Below are 22,592 nucleotides of genomic sequence, written 5' to 3'. Positions count from 1 at the left end.
TTATTTCACCCATGTAACCAGTTGACAAGATAATATCATGCACAGAATAACAAATCATAGCCATGAGATAGAAAACTGTTATAAGATGTTGCCATGTTGTGTGTGCACATGACAAAATAATGCAGCCTAGCATGCAACACATAATTATCTTGTTTTCATGACTTATTCTACTGTCCAAGCTATTAATAATCTTGCTCCCTCCTGTCATAACTTAGTGCTCATGACTTATTATCTCATATACATAACAAATGTTTTAAGAGGCACAAGTTTTTTAATTATTTATTTGGCTATTCATCTATTTTCTGGATCCACATTTTTCATCTCAGACATGCAGCATTACTCCTTTAATTTTATTAGGGTCATATTCTTAGAAGGGCGGCACGGTGGCATAGTGGGTAACGCTGCTGCCTCGCAGTTAGGAGACCCGCGTGCGTGGAGTTTGCATGTTCTCCCCGTGTCTGTGTGGGCTTCCTCCGGGTACTCTGGTTTCCTCCCACAGTCCAAAGACATGCAGGTTAGGTGCATTGGCGATCCGAAATTGTCCCTGGTGTATGTGTATGTGTGTGTGTGTGTGAGCCCTGCGGTGGGCTGGCGCTCTGCCCGGGGTTTGTTCCTGCCTTGCGCCCTGTGCTGGCTGGGATTGGCTCCAGCAGACCCCTGTGACCCCGTGTTAGGATATAGCGGGTTGGATAATGGATGGATGGATGTTCTTAGAAACCATATGCTTTTTTCAGGCAAGAAGCATCTAGATAGATAGATAGATAGATACTTTATTAGAACATGTACATAATAAATAAACTATACAACCCCCCCCATCTTGATCATACGGACTTTGTCACCTCCCCAACCCCCACTTAATGTGTTGCTATATATTGCCTTTGATTCTTGTAAGTCTAAGCATTATCCTCTGATGAAGACCCCTGATAGGGGTTGAAAGCTCAGGAATAAAAACTACTTTATGATACGTGATTCATTTTTTCTCCCTTCGTGGATCTCCAGCTGCAAATATATATATATATGAATACATAATATAGACAGAATGCAAGTTCAGTTCTCTAAACTTCATTAGATATGCAGTACTAGCCAATCTGCGGCGTAGCATACGCCGCATAATTATGTATTGATGGGTGAACACTTCCTGAAGTGTTCCTGACACAGTTGTCCAAATGGGGTGGGTTTGAGGATACGACTGTAAGTGAATGCAAAGATGGAACTCTGGAGAGAGGGCAGGGAAGTGGGCCCAAGAGGTTTCGGGTCCTAACTGTCCAATGACGGGTCAGCACAACCGGTAATGATCCTTCCGCAGGTTCACCTATGGAACCTGTGTTAGGACATTTACATCCTCTAGATAGGCAAGTTTGATCGTCTGACGCCCATTCCACCCCCGCCATTCTAGTCTGCCGATTTCTTAAGTCATCTCTTAGTCATCGTTCAGTACGCACTGCCTGCTCATGTGTCCGCCCCCAACTCCTCACCTGAATTGCTTTCATCTGTGTACAGTCCACATGCACTTGTGAGTCATGTTGACTGTTCATTTTCCACACACCGCCTCACCTGTGAGCCACGTTCGGGCCGGGTGAGGTTTCCCGTGTTGAGTCCAATTAAGCCATAGGCTCCACACCTGGTGGTGCCCTTCCGTCAATTCCTTTCAGTTTCAGCTTTGCAACCATACTCTCCCCGGAACCCAAAGACTTTGGTTACCTGGTTGGCTGCCCAACGGGTCATGGGAATAACGCCGCCGGATCACCAGTCGGCATCGTGTATGGTCGGAACTACGACGGTATGTGATCTTCTTCAAACCTCCGACTTTTGTTCTTGATTAATGAACACATTTTTGGCAAATGCTTTTGCTCTTGCACCATGGTCGACTGTTTAGTGAATTGTTGGTGGGTGGGGCTCTGTGAGTTGGCAGGCGTGGCTGTCTTGCATGCGTCTTGCTTGCCATGGACTTAGTGAATTATATATATAGATCTTAGCAATATAAATTAATATAAAATAAAATAGCTACAATGTGCACCTAGGTTACCAACATTCATTGGATTCTGAATGCTGAGTACAAATACTTCCAATCATGTGTATTACTCCAAAGCATTGATATTAGGCCACGTAATTATGTTAATCTGCTATATGGAAAAAAAAGTCATAGTAGGTGTCCAAATAATTTTTCTTTGAGGCAGCTATGTAATTTATGAGCTTACACAACTTCAGTATAGTACATATCTTACCAATTTGTGCTAATTATTTCATTTATATATAATTTTAACATTGTTACACTCATTTTATCATTAAAGAATCAGCAATAACTTAAATGATTAGATAAACAATATGAAAATAGTTTTGTAGTTGTATATAAACCCTTCCTTGGACCCAATAAATGTAGAGTCACCATTCACCCTAATCTACATGTCTTAGGAATGTGGGAAGAAACCAAAATGTCAGGGAGAAAGCCCACCTCAAACAAAGAGGGAGAAATGCAAAATGCTTAGACAGATGGTGCCCTTCCAGGATCTCATGCCAGTGGTCTGGAGTTATAAAGCAGCAGCCCATGTCAAAAAAATTACCATTATAAAAATATAAATTAAAAAAATTAAAAAGAAAAACATAAGTCTATATCATAATGCATGACTTTTCCAGTGATTTTCATTCAAAGTTTTCTCTTGCATAATCTTGACCAGTCAGAGGAAGTCTGCGACTCACTTCTGTGAAGCCTGTTGTCACCCGAGCAACTCACACCAATTAGTTTGTGACTCACACTGATAAAATCAAACAGGTTTTAATTTTGTCTTTAGTGTTAGGTGTGGCTCTATGAGCTTGAGAGCTAACAACCAATGAATCCTCATCTGGAAGTCCAATGCATATGATGCAGTGATTAGAAGTAAGAACCTCGGGTATTTTGGACCTCACAAACAGAACAGAAGCTTGTCTGTCCGATGTTGTGTGTTTTAAATACCACAAGAGAATAGAGAAAAGTAAAAAAGGGCTGGGATTATGGCTGAAATTGCCATATCTTTTAACACTTCGTAGAGTGCCAGCTCTTTTAGGGAGCACAGTACTAACTGTCATAAAAAAGAGTTGGGCTCAACTGTGCTAGAAGATCAGCACGCAGTGAGTAAATGTGACATGTTCAGTGATTTTCAATTGTTTAAATTGACATAGTCTGGTGACAAGATTAACAGCTGCTGTCAGCAAAACCATAACATACACCATAACTAGATGTTGTATAATGTGACATTGACTTAAGACATATTGAATTTTAATCATTTTACTGGTAACATTTAGTATATAGGTATTATAAAATTGCATCTATTACTCGTTTGCTCTTATGCAACAAGACCCTTACAAAGGCTTGTTAAAAAAAAGAGAAGAAACACCAGGACAATTTTTGGCACTAAAGCTTTACAATCATTTACATTATTAAGATTGTAAGAAAAATTAGGAGGCAGAAGCAAAAATGAAACCTGTTATTTATTTTTGGTAATTTTTGAAGGTCATGGTTGGCAGAACACTTCAGTTGGTACAAGAAGACTTGTGATTAAAGCATATTGCATTAACTTGGTGATTCCTTAACTGGGTACCATAGTGCTTTCTGGTTTTCATTCCACCCAGTTCACTTACAGATACATGTAACCAAAATACAATTCATACTAATGGGAGAAAAGTCAAGTGTACTTTCTCATGTCCTAACATGACTGCCACATCATCTGAAGGGCAAACCTAAAATTAGACCTGCTAATATGCAAACTGAATGAAAAAATCAACAGAAGTTAATTTCAATAACATAGTTAAACAAGTTAAAAACAAAGCAAAAACTCAAATTAAAAAAGTCAGACACTGAAAGTAATTTATGAAGATGGAAAGAGCAAAAGGGCCATATATATTTACACTGTACATGGACTTAAGAATTTGACTATCCCATCCAGTTTCACATCCAGCACGAATACATGACAGAAATGTCTCTGGTCAGTGTAATTCTAGTCTTGATTTTAAACCAGGAAAGGTCACTATTGAGCTCTTCTAAATTGTACTCACTCTGAGGTCATCTGCATAACAAGCTGGAGGGAGGTGAAGCCAGAATTCAGGAAGCTGTCTCTATACTGATTCATTTTTATTGCTCCCAGCCACTCTTCAACTGAAGTGAAGGTTGTGAAATCCGGGACAGAGCGATCAAGGAGCGGCTGTGAAGGCCTATAAAGAAAAAACAGGTAAATACACAAGTGCTAAATCACAGGGAAGTTTGGTGAAAACCACCTGGGTCTGATTCTTTTCTGAGTCCCACAATCGTTCATGTTTTTAGAATCACAACCAATAGAAACCTGCAGTGTTACTTATCACCTATACGTCACAAAAACTCTTTACTGAGGTGTATGGAGCAGTTTGAACACCTGTATTAATATTCTGGCATTCCTATTTTTTTATAAGAATCTTGCCAAATATTTTCAGTGAAACTCACAGTTGCTACAAAGATTTAGACCTCCCCAACCAAGCTTCAAGACTGATTTTTTTTTTTTTTACAGAAAGTATGCCTGTAATGTAAAAGTAAATAACATCTAGTTTATGAATTAAAAATGTAATTTTTTACTTGACTAATAAAATTTTAACTGTTAACTTTCAGAATTGTAGTGAGCAGCATGATTGTCAAGTATTAGCAGGATTCATTTCAAATATTATAATCATGATGCATATCAGTCTTAAATTCTTTACATTAGCACCTATAAAAAATGCCTACTAGCAAGAACAGCCTGTCATAGGCAACTAAGCAAGATGAACTTACAGTATACATTAGTTGCAGGATATCTCCCAAAATAAAATATCCCTTTCATTTAATTCACAAATGACTAAACTGGCAGTTGATAGTGAAATAAAGACGACTGATAAATGCCCAAGGCCCAGTAAGGTGGCAGATATGCATATCACACTTCTGGAAAGTTTTCTAGAACAATATATAATGTATAAAAGCAAAACACTGTCTCCATGGGAACAATCTTAGAGCTGCTATCTCTTTTCGCTGCAGGGCCACAAGAGTGAAGAATTCAGAAGCAGTACTTCTGCTGCAAATTGTGCACGTATACACGTATGGAACATGTATGGAAGATGGTATTTAAGATGAATAGTGATGAACTAAAGCTAGACATCATGTATCTTCACATTTCTTGTATCTAGCTAATATGCATAAATAAAAAATGCCAATAAGGAGTCAAGCCAGTTTAAGTCAATACTTCAGTTGTAACTTGTCAGACACAAAGGATGATGGTGAAAAGGAGCAGAAGCTGCTCTGTATGAAAAGTCTCTTTTTTAATTTTACAGGTTTTGTTTCTTTTTTTATTGGCCACAACATAATATACATACACTGCAGTAATTGTGGCAACAGCTTTGAGACTTGTTGGATTGCGGATCATCTTGTCCAATGTGTTAACGATCTCAGTGAATCGAGGCCTTGCATTGCGATCCTTTTGCCAACAGTCCAGCATGAGCTGATGCAGTGCAGCGGGGCAGTCCATGGGCGGTGGTAGGCGGTAGTCCTGCTCAATGGCATTGATCACCTAGGAGACAAAATACAAGGGCTCCATCAACTGTGGTGATTGGCAGCACCCAGCCACTATCATCTTACTGCCACTAATTTCCTGAGTTCCTCTCAGTAGATGCACCAAGTGATTTATATATACAATTTTCATTTCTCAGGTGCCAATGAAAATGATAATGACATAAAGAACCTTCAATTTTATATTCTATGGGCTTATTTAAAATAAAAGTCAATACAGCTGAAAAGATACATTTTAATAGGTGGCAAAGAAAGTGTGAGGAGCCACTATCAGGAATTTTTATAATCATGTAAATGACAACAAATACACTAGCATTATTTTCAGAGACTAGGATGTGATTGAACAGATATGGGAACACCAGGGCTGATTCAAAATAGATGGGTGTCTCATTGCTAAGCTACAATTACTCTTCACTACACCTGATATATCTGACGGAGGACAAAGTAGATTTCCGCATTTGTCTCAAGGTACATAATATGAAGGTCACTTCACAATTTAGGGAATATTTGGACAGTAACATTCAAAACAAAGAAAATATTTTACAGTAAAACCTACATACCAGTATACTGTAGAGTATATTGCAAAAAATACACTACCCTCCAAAGGAATACTGGCAACATCTATGCAAATAACTCTAGAAAAATTATATTTATCCATAAGAATATATCCTTTTTTTTCAGCTAATTTGTATTTTGTATTTTCACCATGCTTTGGAGAGACACATGTGAGTGCATGCAGCTCTGAATTGAATTAAGCAGGTTAGACAATGTTCTGTCCTGTACTTAGTATTTGAGAAAGCTTCCAGTTTGTGATTCCACACTTCCGCTATTGCTTTTGGAAAATGTTTACAGGTAGTGATGGATTTAATTGACCCACAAGACATTCTATATCATATGTTGTGATCTGCTGGGCTTTTGGAGGTTTGTCCAATATTTGCCTACTTATAAACATTAACACTGTTTCTAGTTGTCTGCCTTAAGTAAAACCATTACATTTTCTTCTTGCATTCCTGTTTTACTGAATGGGCTATAGTTTAGTGCTCTATGAGGATTAATCAAATATCTTCTTTTTTAATGCATTGATACTTAGAAACACACACACAAGCACACACTCACACACACCAATACAATTCAACTGCTGTGGAAAGACATGACTCACAGGTGGCTGGAAAGTCTGCACTCTACAAGCATTCTTCAGCTGTCCAGCTCTGCTAATTAGGATTTAGCACCTCATTACTGTCCCTACCTGGTCTTGATAAGCTGACATCCCCAGAGACCGGGGAGAGATTTGCATCTTTTCAAATAATGAAGGCAGCTGACTAGGCTGTCTGTTATATATGGGTAAGCCATCTGAGCAGTTTGACAGGAACACCAATCTCTTAATATACCACATGCAGCACCTCTAGGTGGTGTTTACACTGCCAATAAATAAATTTAAGTAAACTAAATGAAATCAGTGTTTATGCCAGCTTTGGGCTGAATATATGTTAACTATTTCTTCATAGAAAAGCCTGTGAATTGTTCTGGAAATATTTTTGGTTCTCACAGATTGTAGAACAGAATGACATACAAACACTGACACAAACTGGTAAGATTTTCAACTTTGGCCTAATTCACCAAAGAGTTTGAGTTGAAAAGCTATTGATTATATCTGGAAATATTTATCTGGATTTACATGAACATCTGGCCAGTAGCCAAGCCACCCACAGTTCAGAACAGGTAATCCACCTGAAACTAAACATGTTTGGGCTCAGCCAGTTTTTGGATGGGAGATGAACCAGGAAAAGCTTGGGAAACTGCTGGATACCAATGCCCCAGTACAGTGGCAGAGACACTGTGCAGCAAAAATGGATGAAACGTAAATCTGAGGTCCTGTTTTTGGCATAACAAATGATGGGAAGAGTGAGGTGTTTCCTGATGTCCTGGCTAAATTGCCGATCATAGCCAAGTCATTCTTGTCCCCCCACAATCATCCCCTGTACTTTATTGGCTAACTATCTCTCTCACCCCTTCATCACCTAAAACTCATGTGTGGTGAGCATACAGGGCACAAGATATCTGTGGTCACATCATGCAGGTAGATGCTATACATTGATGGTGGTTGAAGTGGCTCCCTCCTCTCTATGTAAACCTTTCAGTGTCTTGAAAAGTGCTATATAAATGCAATTTCTTCCTCTTCTTCTCTGATCTTTATATCTGTAGATCACAAAGAGTGGTAGTGTTAAAATAACTGAGATCTGTGAATTGGGCTTGCACAAAAATCAAATTAATTTCATGTAGTATTTTGGCAAGAACTGAAGGCAGAAAATGCAGATGTCACATTGCTGAAATTCAGCTTGCCCAAACACCTGCTAGACATGTATGTATTTTTTGTTATATGGAATACGTGGTACATCAAGCTGTCTATTCTGATATGACTTCTGTAGTCTTTAAACCACGTAGTGTTCTGCCTTCTTTAGAACCATGGAACCTGGACTAGATTCCAGAGGCTTCAAGTAACATAGATGGAATCAAAGGTAAACAATTCAGTGTTCTAAAAGGAGGTTCTGTTTTTTAAAGGATATTTATTATCAAGGTCAAATCAAAAGGAAAAAGGCTGAGAAATTTTGAGAAAGACTAGTTGCACGAAACAAGCCTAAAGTCAAAGCAATGCTTCCATTCAATTAATTTTCCTCATTATAGTGAGTTAATAGATAGTGGAAATCACTTGGTTGAGGTCAGTTAAATAGAACTACCCAGGCTAATTGCAAACCAAAAAAACTCCATTCCACATTACACTCCATGTCCTCAAAGCTAAAGCTGTCACAAAATCTCTGTAAATGTACAGAGACAGAAGACCGCTCTCAGAAACACCATGGAAACAATATATTGGGAGAATCCCTGGAGCTTCCTGTCACTACATTCTTTTATCTCTAATGGTTTGTTGTACTGTATTGCTTCTTACCAGGACTAAGCCCAGAGAGAATTATTCCTCAGTCAGAAATCAGACTTTGTTATACAAGAAGCTCAGGCCTCAAGAGAATAAATATAATGAAAAATGTTAATGGTGTCAACACCTTTGTAAACCTGGTGAATTCCCGAATAGGCCAATATCCTGTGGTTCTTGGGCAAAGCAGAGGATTCTCCTTTTCATAAATACTTAAATCGAGACAATGCTAGTTATTTTGAGAAGGAAGATTTGACAGTAAGTACTAAAGAATATTAAAAGACTTGAACCATTCTGCTCTTCAAACAAGAACGTTATAAAAGCACCCCAAAGTCAAGTACCATCCATGGATTCTAGGCAGTAAAAGGTAAAAGGACATCAGGCCACATTTTCAGGCAGCGACCAATTTAAGGAGAACCCTCCATGTTGCCTTTGCTTACTGAGAAGACACCTGGTGGATTCTATGGACTACAGCTTATCATAAATCATTTTTCTGTGGTCTTTGAGCTGAGCAGCCACCTTGCCAACTTTGGGCCAAGTTCTTTCCTCCAAAATGTACATTGCTACTTACATCTTGGTTTGACATATCCCAATAAGGCCTTTCTCCAAATGACATCACTTCCCACATGACAATCCCATAACTCCATACATCACTGGCTGAGGTAAACTTTCGATAGGCGATGGCTTCTGGAGCCGTCCATCGCACTGGGATCTTGCCACCCTGCACAGGAAGACAGGAGAAAAAGAAGACATGATTATGATTCAGCTCCTTCAGGGATGTCCTAGACTGTAAAATCCTCAGATTTTTAAAACTGCAGACTGCTTATATTAAGTTTTAATTTTGTTCAAATGAACCAGGATGAACTGAACTTAAGGGGAAATTAATACTGAAAACATCCTGTCTTAAATATTCTTCCTGTATTGTACTCGTAATTTATAACTTTAGTGCATCTGTTTCAATTGGTTTATAATTTAATGATAGAGGGAACAGAAAACAATATGAATGCTACAGGACTATTGCTGTTTCAGTCAGTTTATGACTTGGGAACTTATAATAGTGCAAAGGTGTGAAAAGGATCAAAGACTTTGAGTGGAATCATTCATTACAAGAACAGCTAACTTATCAAATGAATGTAATTTAATGTCTTGAAGACCCACATGTAATTTCAATATACTAATAGCCAATCTGAACGACAGTAGAGTAACAACATAGAAACTGATGGAAGAGACCAAAACACATCAGGAAGAAAGAAAGAGACCTTTTTGTTTGGATGTCAGAGAACACAAACCTATGCATCACATCAAATGCATAATTTAAAAGCTGTCCAGGACAATATGCACCCAGTAAGCTTTTCTAAGAGTATATACAGATTTTTGCTATCTATTTTATTTTATTTGCTATTGGTATTATTGTACTTTAATAAATACCATGTTGCTTTTACATTTCTATGTTTGTCTTTATATCTATAGTGACCGAAGTAAATATTAGGGCATCTAGTGTAGAAAGTTCTTCCCGATAAGGTTATCAAGGCTGAGAGGTCACACCTTAATAAAAGAAAAACTCCTGTAGAAGAAAGACCCCTTTGGTTGGTAAGTAGCATATAACCAAAAAAGTGTTGAACCTTTGTGTGTCTTGGGGAAATCCATATATTTGTTAGTGCTGGTGAAAGTGAGTCCCTGTTGATTTCTGACAGTGATAGGCTTGAGAAATCATTCTTATTAACTTCTGTGAAAGGAAACCAATGTAGGATATTACAGAGTGACTGGCAGTAGGTCATCACTCCATAATTGTGTGACTTGGATCTGTGTTTGTGTGGTGGGATCCTAAATGGAATACTTCAGAGTGACTGGCAGTAGGACATCACTTAAACATAGTTGTGTAAATAGGATCTCTGAGAGTGTGTGTATGTTAATTTTAGTGGTGCAGGAGTAGACCAACCTAGTAAAGAGACCTTGTAAGTAACACATATCCCACTATAATACAAGGGCAAACAAACAAGTACAGTATTGAACCAAAAATTTCAGAGATTCAAAAATCTGTTTCAACAGATACAATAATCTATAAGCTTTTGAGTCAGCCTTATTATATTTAGTTAAAACTGTGTTATATTGCTTTTTTGATTTATAAAACAAATTTATATGTGACAGTGCTCTCTGTAAAAGATGTTATATTAGGTAAAGTTTGCCTAACACATATACCAGAAGATACCGCACATCGTGAACTATATTCATGCTGCTACTTCATAATGGTCTCTATAATAAAAACAGCCTAATGCTGCAGAGTACTTTTTAACCTCTCTCCTCTCCCATTTCCTTAAGCTTCTACATACAAAATTATTTTACATCAGTTGAAACAAAAAATGCAGATTCCATGAGCTCCAGACATGGAAATAAGCTATAAGGGACATGCAGACAATGTGAAAATTCTTCCAAAATATCTGCCATTCTGTTTACAAACAAATCAGGATAACCTTTAGAACATTAAAACAAACTGTTACCTTTTTGCAAGCCTTTGTAAACCTCTTGAAAGTGGACCTGTTTCAAACAAATTCACTGTCCACACTCTGTTCAAGTGGAGTCGAGCCACAGAATTACATGATATAATGTAACAGGTACAGGTTTCCACTATTGACTCTATAGGTTACATGCGGCTGTGAAACTTGGAGGATATAAGGCAAGTCCTACACAAAAATACATTTTCATAAACCCATAAAAGCAGAAGGGAGGAGGAGGTGGAGGAGGTGGTGCAATAATCATGCATTTCCCAGCAAGGTCATTGATGGTCCTCCTCATTACATTACTATTTGAAGCAGCTTGCTGTGACAAACGATTGGGGGCAGCGTTGCTGAACAAGTTAAAAATTAAAACATGTCCTAAGGCGGTTCTTTTCTGGGCGAATATCTGGAGGGGCGAGCCGTTCACAATAACTGTTTGTTTTCCTGCCAGATACTCTGTAGCCCCAAGTGACAAATATTTTAAAATGAGCAAGAAAGAAAGAAAGAGAGTCTCTACTTTGCAGAGGATGGATGGGCCTAAGATAATGGCCTTTCAATGTACCATGCAACTCCCTAGTGGTTTAAAATGATCATTAAAAAAAAAAGAAAAAAAAAAAGAAAAAATCAATTACAAGCTCAACAGCAGGCACACCAAACTCTGCTCTGGTAGCTTGTGAAGTGCATCTTTAATTCTGTTTCTTCGTGTTCACAATGAATTTGAACTGAGGGGTTAATCGAATGCAATTAAGTCACATATCAAAAGCCTTACAGACTATAGGATGGAATGCTTGAAGTAATTGAATGCAAATGCCGAAAGAAGTCAGAGAAAAAAGGTGGACAAGTCGGCATTTTCCTTGCCAGTCGAATTGGCTGTGCTACATTTTAATTTAAAGATGGCTGGCCTTTGATTCCACACTACTCCAAGTGCTGGTTTCATGATGACCTATTTAATAGCCAATGTTCTGAGGCCATCTGGTCAAACTGCAGAAATGCCTGCCTGTCCTTTCTAGGTAACTTCCTTCATTTGCCATTGCTGGAAGACAAGTGTTTTTCTGTCTGTCACTATTTACTGGTAAAGATGACAAGAAAATTCTTGCCTGATGTATGCAGATGATCACAAAGTTCCACATGCTGCTTTGAGTAGTTGTTATACTATGTGTTTTTATTAAGTTTAATGTCACTGTTCTCTGTGTCCACTGTTATAGACTCATTCATACAGGCAGACCAAATATGGTACACAGGAGCACAGCAGCAGCATTTAGAATTGCTGAGCCAAGCACAGGACTAGAGAGCCAAAGACAACTGGACAATTGAATAGTCAGCCTAAAGACAGACTAGTATATTTCTGTCTTCTGTCAGCATAAAAACCTCCTTCCTTGTTGGGAGAATGAGAACTGTATGTAGGCATTGTGCTATTCCTGTATGTTTGAAGGTGGGGTTTGAGTCCTGTCCTGTCCTTATTTGGATCCGGAGCCAAGAGCCTGCACATGGAGCGACCAGAATATAAGGATGGACCTATGGCCAACACTTTGAAGCTTCCGGGCGGAAGAGTATGTCTTCCGGCCGGGCAGAAGATTATGTCTTCTGTCTGGTTAAAATCCTTTCAGCGTGGAGACGAAAGATGGCAAGACTGCGTAGGTCAAGTCTCCCACATGCTTGATATGTCTGTCATAAGCATCCCGTTTGTAATACCATGTGAACCCGTCAGTAAAGAGCTAGATTATCCTTTTGTTCTTGTGTAATCTTTTAACCGTCATATTGCATGCTGGGGAGGGATAATACCTTTGTATTTAAATTCAGGTTAATTAAAATGCCGCAATTGAAAAGAACACATTTCCAGAGAGCTAATGTCTCTTAAGGAAACAGTAGTGCTGTAGTAGGTGGTATGAGAGATGCCATCAAAGACTTGCTGTTTGGTAAAAGATTCCCAAGCCTATGAGGTTAATAGTGAGAAGAAGCAAAATGAAGAGTGTGCCCCTCAGATTTTAGAGGATTATAGTATTTTAATAAAGTGATTCCTGCTAGGAGCCCTCATAACACATTCATATGATTAATGTGTGATAATTCTGTTAACTACCTAAAAAGCTCAAACCATGCTCTGATTTCCGTCCATGTCCCACAAACCAGCATGCAGTGTTGATGAGTGTTTCAAAACTGGCCTGATATGACAGAGTCTGGGTGTGAGCATGACAATATCTTTCAGTGGACTGGCATGCCACACAGGCTTTGTGACTGCCATCACCCAGTTATTTCAATGATGGGCTATTGATCAAATGGGGGAATAGTACATCAAATGAAATTATATTATAATGAGTGGTAAATGAAATCTTAAAATTCTATTATTTAAATAGGACAGAACCTGCCGCCATTGTAATTCACTTTAAGAAACACCATTCATAGATTTTAGATATTTCTGCCTCAAAATTACTTACAGTATGCAGGCAAAGCCGGGTGCAGCTACTAGTTACTTAATAAAGAAAACTTGTACATCAGAAGAAAAAGTATCTAGACAAAAAGAGTTAGAACTACAACAGAGTGTTTCAACACAGGGAAATACATTTCTCAATGGCCAACCATGGTGTGTTACTACCAAAGGACAGTAGTTATGTACTGCATAATTCATTTCCAAGACTGAAATTTTATAGGCAGCACAGCAAATTAGGGAATTCAGTGAAGGCCTACCAAATTACCAAGACAATTCTCGCTAACCTATATATTTAAAGAAAGCTCGCTTCTCTCGGCAACCCCTGGGCCAGCGCTACGTGCAAGTCACTTTGCGGTTCTGCCGCTTGCACATGGGGATGCGGATGAAGAATTTAAACAGATTGTAATTTTCATGGGAATTGTTACATATGCATAACAGAACTATTTTACATTACAGTGAGTAATTAATCATATTAAAAAATAGTAAAACGTAATAATTTGAAACTAAATTATGTTTCATATTGCGTTCAAGTTTTTCATTGCGTTATATTATTTCATTCTGTTTGGCTTTGAAATTAACATGCAAATATTTTTTAAAGTTACACTTTTAATGTAAAACTTCAGTAAAAACAATTTTTTGAATTAAATTTTCATCAGCATCGCATTGCATTTTGATTCTGTGTTTGGACTTACATTGTGACAACATAACGTATAACTGCCCCTGAGAGAATATCGTTTCTTTCTCTCTAAAAAATAAACCAACTTTTTCAAATGTTTGTCTCTGTGATTTGTTAATTTTCTTTGCAAAATCTATTCTAACTGGAAGAACGGATGGTGTTAACGGTTATAGTTATTCTTCGGAATATTGTAAGTTGATGTTTTCATCTTACGCATGATCACCACCAACTGTTTCAGCATAGTCTATTGATACACATTTAACCAATTTGCCGTGTAACCCATCGATAATTTTCACGTTAATTCATTTGACTTCATTGTTTCTCAGTGCTAGGATTGCCCGTGTACTCATTTCTTCTGTTGATATCCCTTCGTGATGAAATTTATCAATAAGATTTGGACATAATACATCTTCTTTAATTGGGAATGTAAAGTGAAGAAAACATAAAAATTTATAAGAGCTGAGAGAGCAGGAAATGTGTCTGTCAAAGGATTCACATGAATGAGATGTGAGTGGTCCGTTGGCGTGTTTGAATATGGTTGAGAGGAGGGCATGACTTGAAATAATCTCATGTCAAAAGTCTCATCTTGCAGGACTTGAAAAAATTTCTTCAAAAATGTCTTGTCTCGTGGCAGGATTTTTTTTATATAATAGAGAGATATCTGAAGCCTAGGAGAAGCTGTTTAATCCTGGCTGGCTGTTTTAATAGAAAACATGGAACATGGCTGCAGAACACTCCAACACCTTAAGTGGATGCTATATTCTCATTGCCCCAAGTTATTATGGAGCAGTTCCTTGCTTCACAGGTGACACTAGTGAGCACAAATGGTTACCTCCTGCCCCAGATCACTGAACTTAGAAGATGAAGCAGAGGTAAAATTTATGACATGAGGACCAATAACCAGTAGGAAAGTACAGTACATACTGCACGTGTTATATCAGTTAGGTAAGACACTTATTACCTCTAAATACAGGAGTAATAGAGTTGGTTGATGTTTGCTGTTTCATGTTGTGATGTGTGAGTTACAGACTTGCACAAGATAGAAGGAGGTGAGTCCAGGTTTCCAAAAAAATCTGTTTTATTCTTGTGAAGGCAGGAACATTCTCAAAGCATTTATTCAAAGGGAGCCATCACTTAAGCACAAAGAACACACAAGTAATGATGCTGATGGCCATCCTGCATTAGCTCCCTTTATTAAAAGCACAGATAGCCTTCCTTGGAGAGAAGACAGAAAGTGAGCACACAGCCAGGTCAGCAGCTGGTTTTAATTGTTCCCCTCAGCAACCATCAGACGACACACATGTTATGCGGTGATCCTGCAAACTTGCAGCTGAACCAGTGGACAACTAATTCCTGCTTGTTTTAAGAGAGTTTCAGCACACAGTGCAGTTGGGGGGTTATTGAGCACCTGTTGGTGGGTGCCGGGGTCTCACAATGTGAAAACATGTCTTCCTATTTTTTTTTTATCCCTTTCATATTCATTTACTAATAAAACATCTTAAATTTTGGTCTTTGTTTTCAGGAACTAAGTTGTCCTAGACTCAACTTAATATTCAGTTATGTTAGGCTGTTTCTGATGGTCTGTTTACAGACAGTACATAAACATTTAACAAGTTGCCAGGTTCAAATCAAGGTGACAGCCTTCCAAACATTTGACAATCTTCTTCTAAACATACCGAGTTTACTGAAACCATTTTGATCACTTCAGTTCTTTACTTGATGTGACAGCTTTTCTGATTCAGTGCTACATGGGAAGGCATCTAATATTTTCAGAACTTTTCTTGGTAGTAAAATTATTAAATGATTACAAATCTAGACTCATTCCAAATAATGCTTACCTCACACATTTCCTAAAATTTATTTCAGAATTTTTCACCAATTAATATTGCTGCTACTTAGGATAGGAATCATTCTTATGTATACATCCCAAGAAAAGCTAAAGAGCTGTGGCACATGATAACAACCTTACCTCTTATGTGAGCCACCTACAAAGGCCACTCTAGCAACATGATCAAACTTTTTGGCATGTTGGAGTGGCAGGTAATTTCACCTGCTTGTATATTCTTCAAAGAATGTTTACAGTGTTTTAGAAGCATTTGGGAATTTCATTTAAAGAGGCAGCATACAGCCTGTTACACTTCCACATACGTTTTTGACCTGCAATATTTAGTTCCTAATCACACAAAACAGCAGACTAAATTTGACCTGATTAAAGGGTGTCTCTTTATTTTCACGCATATAAAAAGGTAATCTCTAAACTGCTTAAAGCTGGACCAAACAATATCATAAAATAGAACTTATCAGACATAGAAATAAATGAGGAAATATACTGATGAAAGCATTAAACCAGAGAGCCTAACCTGCCTTCTACAGAGATGAGTAGCTATACATGCCAAAACCAAGAGAGTCATTTCAAGAAGAAGCCTATCCTTGCAGGCAGAGAACAGACATATCTGCCAAGAATGAGGGATGTATTTCAGGTACACAATGGACCACCACAACAATACATCTCCTCAAAGGGGTAGGACAAAGCACATATCATCACTGGTATATCATACAATCCAGTTTTGCCTGTTAAACAATAATTGAAATATTTCATGACAGTCTATGTATGAGAGGCCTCATCTCCACTCTCACAATCTTCAGTTCTGATTACCATGCTGAGCAGATTGAATTATTTAGATCCTTTGGTTAGCTATATGTATGTTCAAGCATTTGTCTTTATTCAGGGATAAAAGCTTGAATTCAAATTCATTTTCCTTCTAGGAACAATAATTTTTTTCACTTGGGAATAGGTATTAACAAGTTATTAAGATAATAAAGCTAAACATTCACAACCAACTAGCAAAGTAACTGTTATTCTGTAGCAGTGGCTAGGTATACATTTGAAGCAATACATGGAAGTTGTCAGGTCTATTTTGGCTCCCTAGGATAGACCTAAAAATAATTTTGGCAGGCCTAGCTGAGATGGTACTGCCTTATTCAAAGTGGTCACTATTTCAGATACAGCAAGAAGAGATCTATACAATTATGTATGGGATGAAAAGTCAAAAATTCTAACAGCAAACAACTGCCTGTCAGTAGTAGTGCTGATGAGACCTAGCATCAGCCTGACGTATGACGAATTTTCATTGCTGAGTTGATCCCATTTATAGTTGTTTTTATGTATGCCACCCGGGATTCCTTTGGATCACGCTTATTTCTAGGTACTAAAGTGTCAAATATGCTATCTTGCTTGTTGTTCTAGAAAATTAGATCTGTATATATTACCGGTCTGATGGGAATGGCAATTCCTTCACAAATTATCAGTTGTTTGAAGGTTCCTTGACACAATATATTAGACTTACAGTGGAATATGACAAGTGCCTCATTGTTTCTGTTTGTCATTGACTCTCATTTGAACAGTTTTGTCATATCTTAAATTATTCCTGTGTTGCTGTCTGCCCTATGCTAATGACCAGTTATGACTGGGATTGAAGGACAGTCCAGGAAGGCTTTGTTTGCTAAGTCAGTCTTGAAGAGCATCTGTAAACCTTTAGAAGAATAAAACAACAGAACAATTTTGAAGTGGACAGGCCATTCAACCCAGCTAAGCTCACTAATCCTATTTACCTAAATATTTCCAAAATGACATCAAGTAAAGTTTCGAAGTTCCTAAAGTTTTACTATCTACCACACATCTTTTATACTGTATGTGAACATAATTAATTGTGTAAAAAAATAATTCAGACGCAAGGATCAGTAGGCTTTACGCCTTAGGAACCAAGTTACGCAAACTATTCTATAATATTTCCGTAATTATTTACCGCTCCGATCTTGAACTTTATGATCATAAAATAGGTCATTACAATAGCAATTGATGAGAAGAATTCAAAATTAATTGCAGAATTACGGTATTTAAGGGTTCCTCTAGAGTGCCTCTGTCTCTTGTACTATTTGGCTCAAAAACTAATCAGCACATCATCATCTCATAACAGGCTTAAGTGTCAAGTTTGGTATTTTTCTGTCCAGCTGTTTTAGTTCTAGACCGTCCTCAAGAAACTATGACACACAGACAGACAGACACACATGCATCATTGAGATATTGACGTTTTTTTGGTATGGAGGACCCTAATCCGTTGAAAACTGAAGGTTGAAATGTTTGACTAATCTAAAGCTTTCGTTCCTCCCCCATACATGATAGGTTATGGTGGAGGAGGGCACAAAAGCAAAAAAAAAAAAGTCAAATACTTCAATACTGAAGTTAAGAAATTCAAACAAATGGAGGGAGTCTAGATTTTATGTATGTCAAAGTCAAAGTGAACTTTATTGTCATCTCAGCCATATACAAGTATACAGATAGACGAAATTGCGAAGCTCAGGGTCCACAGTGTAACAACATGACGTGCAAATAATAAATTAAAAATAGAATCAAAATTAAAATTTAAAATTAAAACACAAACAAGACAAGACCTTGTGCAAAGACAAGACAAAGAAGTAGCAGCAATATTGATGTGTAAGATATGTAATATAATAAATAAATAATAAATAATAGATATAGATAATACAGAAATTATCAGTGTATGCTAATAGTTGTTTAAGACATGTGTAAACAATGACAGGTCAGAATGTTTCACAGCAGAAGGATAACAAGAGTGTCAAAATACTTAAAGGTCAGTATGAGATTTTCAGTTCTTTTCTACCTGCACACTCGTCTTTGCAGGACAGTGGCTCGCACGTATAAAAGTTCTGTTTTTAGAGGTGGTTGAGTCTGTGTGGAAGGTCCCAGGCGGCATCCTGGTGTTAAGGAGTCTAACAGCTTGGGGGTAAAAACTCTCCTGCAGCCTGGAAGATCTGGCTTTGATGCTGCAGTATCTTCTCTTGTATGGCAGAAGTGTGAAAAGTCCATGTGAGGGGTGTAAGGGGTCCTGCACAATGCTGCAGGCCTTGCAGACACTGCGTTTGTAAAATATGTCCTGTAGTGAAGGGAGAGGCACCCCAATAATGTTCTCTGCTGTCTTCACTATTCTTTGCAGGCGCTTGCGGTCGGATATGTTGCAGTTGCCATACCAGGCTGTGATGCAGCTGGTCAGAACATTCTCAATGGTGCCTCTGTAGAACACGGTGAGGATGGAAGGGGGAAGACTTGCTCGCTTCAGTCGCCTGAGGAAGTGTAGTCTCTGCTGGGCTTTCTTGATTAGTGATGAGGTGTTATGCGCCCACGTAAGTTCCTCAGTTATGTGCACACCGAGGAAGTTGGTACTCCTAACAGTCTCCACATCTAAACCGTTGATGCTGAGTGGGATGTGGGCAGGACGTGATTTTCTGAAGTCCACGATTATCTCTTTTGTCTTGTCGACATTGAGAGATAGATTGTTGTCTTCACACCATGCAGACAGCCGTTCCACCTCATCTCTGTATGCTGTTTCATCATCCCTTCTTATCAGTCCCAGCACCGTTGTATCATCTGCAGTCATGAGTCAGCAGGGTGAACAGCAGTGGACTAAGCACGCAGCCCTGTGGTGCTCCAGTGCTCAGTGTGATGATGCGGGAAGTGTTGCAGCCCATCCGAACTGACTGGGGTCTCTCTGTCAAGAAGTCCAGGATCCAATTGCAGAGGGTGGTGTTCAGGCCCAACCTGCTCAGTTTTACAACCAGCTTTTGAGGGATGATTGTGTTGAAGGTGGAGCTAAAGTCTATGAATAGCATCCTGACATACTCTATGTGTCTTTTTTATCCAGATGTGTCAGGGAGAGGTGAAGGGCAGAGCATATGGCATCCTCAGTTGATTTGTTTGAGCGGTATGCAAACTGAAGAGGGTCAAGGGAGGTAGGGAGATTATTCTATGATTTGGTAACAGAATGTATATATACTTGAGAAGTGTACACCTCAAGGCATTTTTAAGTCCAAGACTACTTGGCGCAACTCATAAACTGAACTTAGCATCATGTTATGAAAAATTTCTATTTTATTCCCATGACCTAGTTTCTTGTTGCCACAATTTAATACTAATGGTATCATGCGGCAATTACTTACTATTTTACACTCATGATTCACTTTATTGGTCCTACAGTTTAGGCAGGGTACTGAGATCAAATGTTGGAATCATGAAACCACACTCCATAATTTCATTTGTGCGCCGTTCTTTTGTTCTGCTAACTATTTCCTGTCATGTACCAAGTATTTGTGACCAAGATTAAATATTATTCACATCATTATGGATACCATGACAGTAATATTTAACTAAATAATAATGTTGAAACTATCATATGGAAGGCTTGGATTGGAAGGGCAGAAAACTTTATTTCCAACATTTTCCTTGAAGTAATGGTTCAGAATTGGAGCCACTAGTCTTGGAATTACAACATCAGTCCTTTCACCATGTTTCAGCATCTGTCCAGCAAATGAAAAACCTTATGCCTATGTTTCAGACGTTTATTCCCATGGCTAACTTCTACCACCAATATATCTACATTGTGTTCTCATGTCTGTAACAGCGTTATGACCATAATCTTGTTCACAGAAATAATAATCTTGTATATATATATATATATATATATATATATATATATATATATAAATAAATAATCTTGTACCTCCTATGCCTTCACAAATTAAAATCAAATAATTTAGCATTTTGCTAAGTTATTGCAATAACTAAGAACTTTGATTTTGTAACCACCCATACAATCAGATTGTGACACAGACTACGAATGCAATGAATATATATATATATATATATATATATATATATATATATATATATATATATATATATATATATATATATATATATATATATAGACTGTATCATTCCACAAATACCTGCCTTTTTGTGCTTGTAAAGCTGTTTTAGAAACCATAACCAGAATGATCAAATTCTTTTTAAATATTGCACTTGTCTGTGCATAATTTGTTAACAACTTAGAGATGAGAAACTAGCACAATTCTTTCACAAAGAAAATAATTTTAGCTTCAGGGTAAAGCAGATGGTGTTCACTTAAACTTTATGACATCACCGAAAGTCAAACTCTTATGTGGCTGATTACTGGCAACTGGTTGTACCCTGCATGAACACCATTTTACAGTATTCATTCTTTTTTTAAAAGTTACTTCAGTGTGTGGTGCTTTGAAGTTAGTCAGTGTTTTTCTTTTCCTAACAATTGGATTTGGGATGGATAATACTGTATATTAGAAGGAATGTTCTCTTACTACTAGATATCCTTCCACTCTGTGCAATTTAAAGCCAGTCTATCCATCCACTCTTAAAAACACTGTAATACAGGGTTGTGTGGAGTTGGGGTCTGTCCTCGCAGCATTACCCACAAGGCTGGAACAAACATTGTGCTACCATGCTGCCCCAGTTTAGAATCACAAAAGCTAAACAGTTTGACTTTGGACAGAGATACCATGAGATTTTTGTGTAACTGCCAATGTGAACAAAAGTGAGTCTCATGCCTGGAAATGGCCTCCATATTCCAGGGACTTTCAGGAAGTACTATCAATCATCCACTTTGTTGTCCTTTAAATATTACATTAACATTCAAATAGGCTTAGTAGCAGACTTATTGAACATAATTGATGCTGCAAGAGCAGTTTTTATTACTCTTTGCTTATGCTGCTATGTCATGGGTACACATTGAAAGGAGCCTTTTTGTAAAATGTCTTTCTTCAATATTTAGAAGTGTTTAATGAATAAAATAGCTCTGCACAAGTAAATAATAGCATATGCTATGATATGGCAATTATATTCAGTAAATTGTTAATAAAAATAATAAGATACTTAAAACATTGTTTGACGGGAGCCATCCATTTTAAGATTTAAATGTGAATGTGATTTCGTACATTATGGTACAAAATATGAGAACAAACACATTATTTTTATTATACTTGTTGTTGTGATGTGAGATTTTACATATAACTTGATAAATATTTTGTATGTCTTTATTTGTAATTTAGGCAAAGCAATGTAATTTAGTGTTTACTAACCCCCCCCCCTCCCCCCACCCCGATTTTACGACTGAGCCTCTTTGAATTTTACGACAGAGTTGGGAGAGGATGTGCCTTAAACCAGTTTGGGGAGTGTTTCTCTGCTAAAGTCTTTCAACCTCCGCAAGAAAGAATTAAAGACATATGGTCTTGGGGGTGGCAGGTTTTAAGATATTGTAATCACACATTTGTCCGAGGTATGGCTGTTTGGAATTGGCTTGTGTCAGACGCTTTTAAGTATCATGATGTCCTATTGGCTGTAGGGGTTGGACAGAGAATTTATAAATTTGCTTGTTCAACCACATTCTCTCTCTCTTGCTAACCTGTGATGATGTAGAAGTATCTTTCACTTACCAACCAACATATGATGAAGTCTCTCTCTCTTACTAACCAACATCTGGAAGAAGCATATCTCTTGCTAACCTGTGATGATGAAGACAATACAATGAAGATACAGCTCAGCAGCCATTTTGAACAGACATGTGGCTGAAAGCTGAGCACCAATGATGCCTCAACTAGAGATATTTAAGTAACTACAAGTCTGTGTGCCGCCTGAACTACAC

The 22,592-nt window shown here is 37.8% G+C and overlaps 1 protein-coding gene across 2 annotated transcripts in view; it reads right to left on the bottom strand.

Annotated features, from left to right (window-relative positions):
• LOC114646558 (ephrin type-B receptor 1) overlaps positions 1-22,592 on the bottom strand; it is a 703,356-nt gene that overhangs the window by 11,615 nt on the left and 669,149 nt on the right. For both annotated transcript variants that reach the window (XM_028794808.2, XM_028794809.2), the window contains 3 exons: positions 9,037-9,186; positions 5,347-5,540; positions 4,030-4,185 (listed from right to left, as the gene is read on the bottom strand). In XM_028794808.2, the coding sequence (XP_028650641.1) occupies positions 4,030-4,185; positions 5,347-5,540; positions 9,037-9,186 (500 nt within the window). The remainder of the gene's footprint in view (positions 1-4,029; positions 4,186-5,346; positions 5,541-9,036; positions 9,187-22,592) is intronic.

This window comes from Erpetoichthys calabaricus, chromosome 2 (genome assembly GCF_900747795.2).
Source record: "Erpetoichthys calabaricus chromosome 2, fErpCal1.3, whole genome shotgun sequence".
In the NCBI taxonomy this organism is placed as follows: Eukaryota; Metazoa; Chordata; class Cladistia; order Polypteriformes; family Polypteridae; genus Erpetoichthys; species Erpetoichthys calabaricus.
The sequence above is the reverse complement of the archived record's forward strand: the minus strand, read 5'-3'. Positions and strand labels throughout refer to the sequence as shown.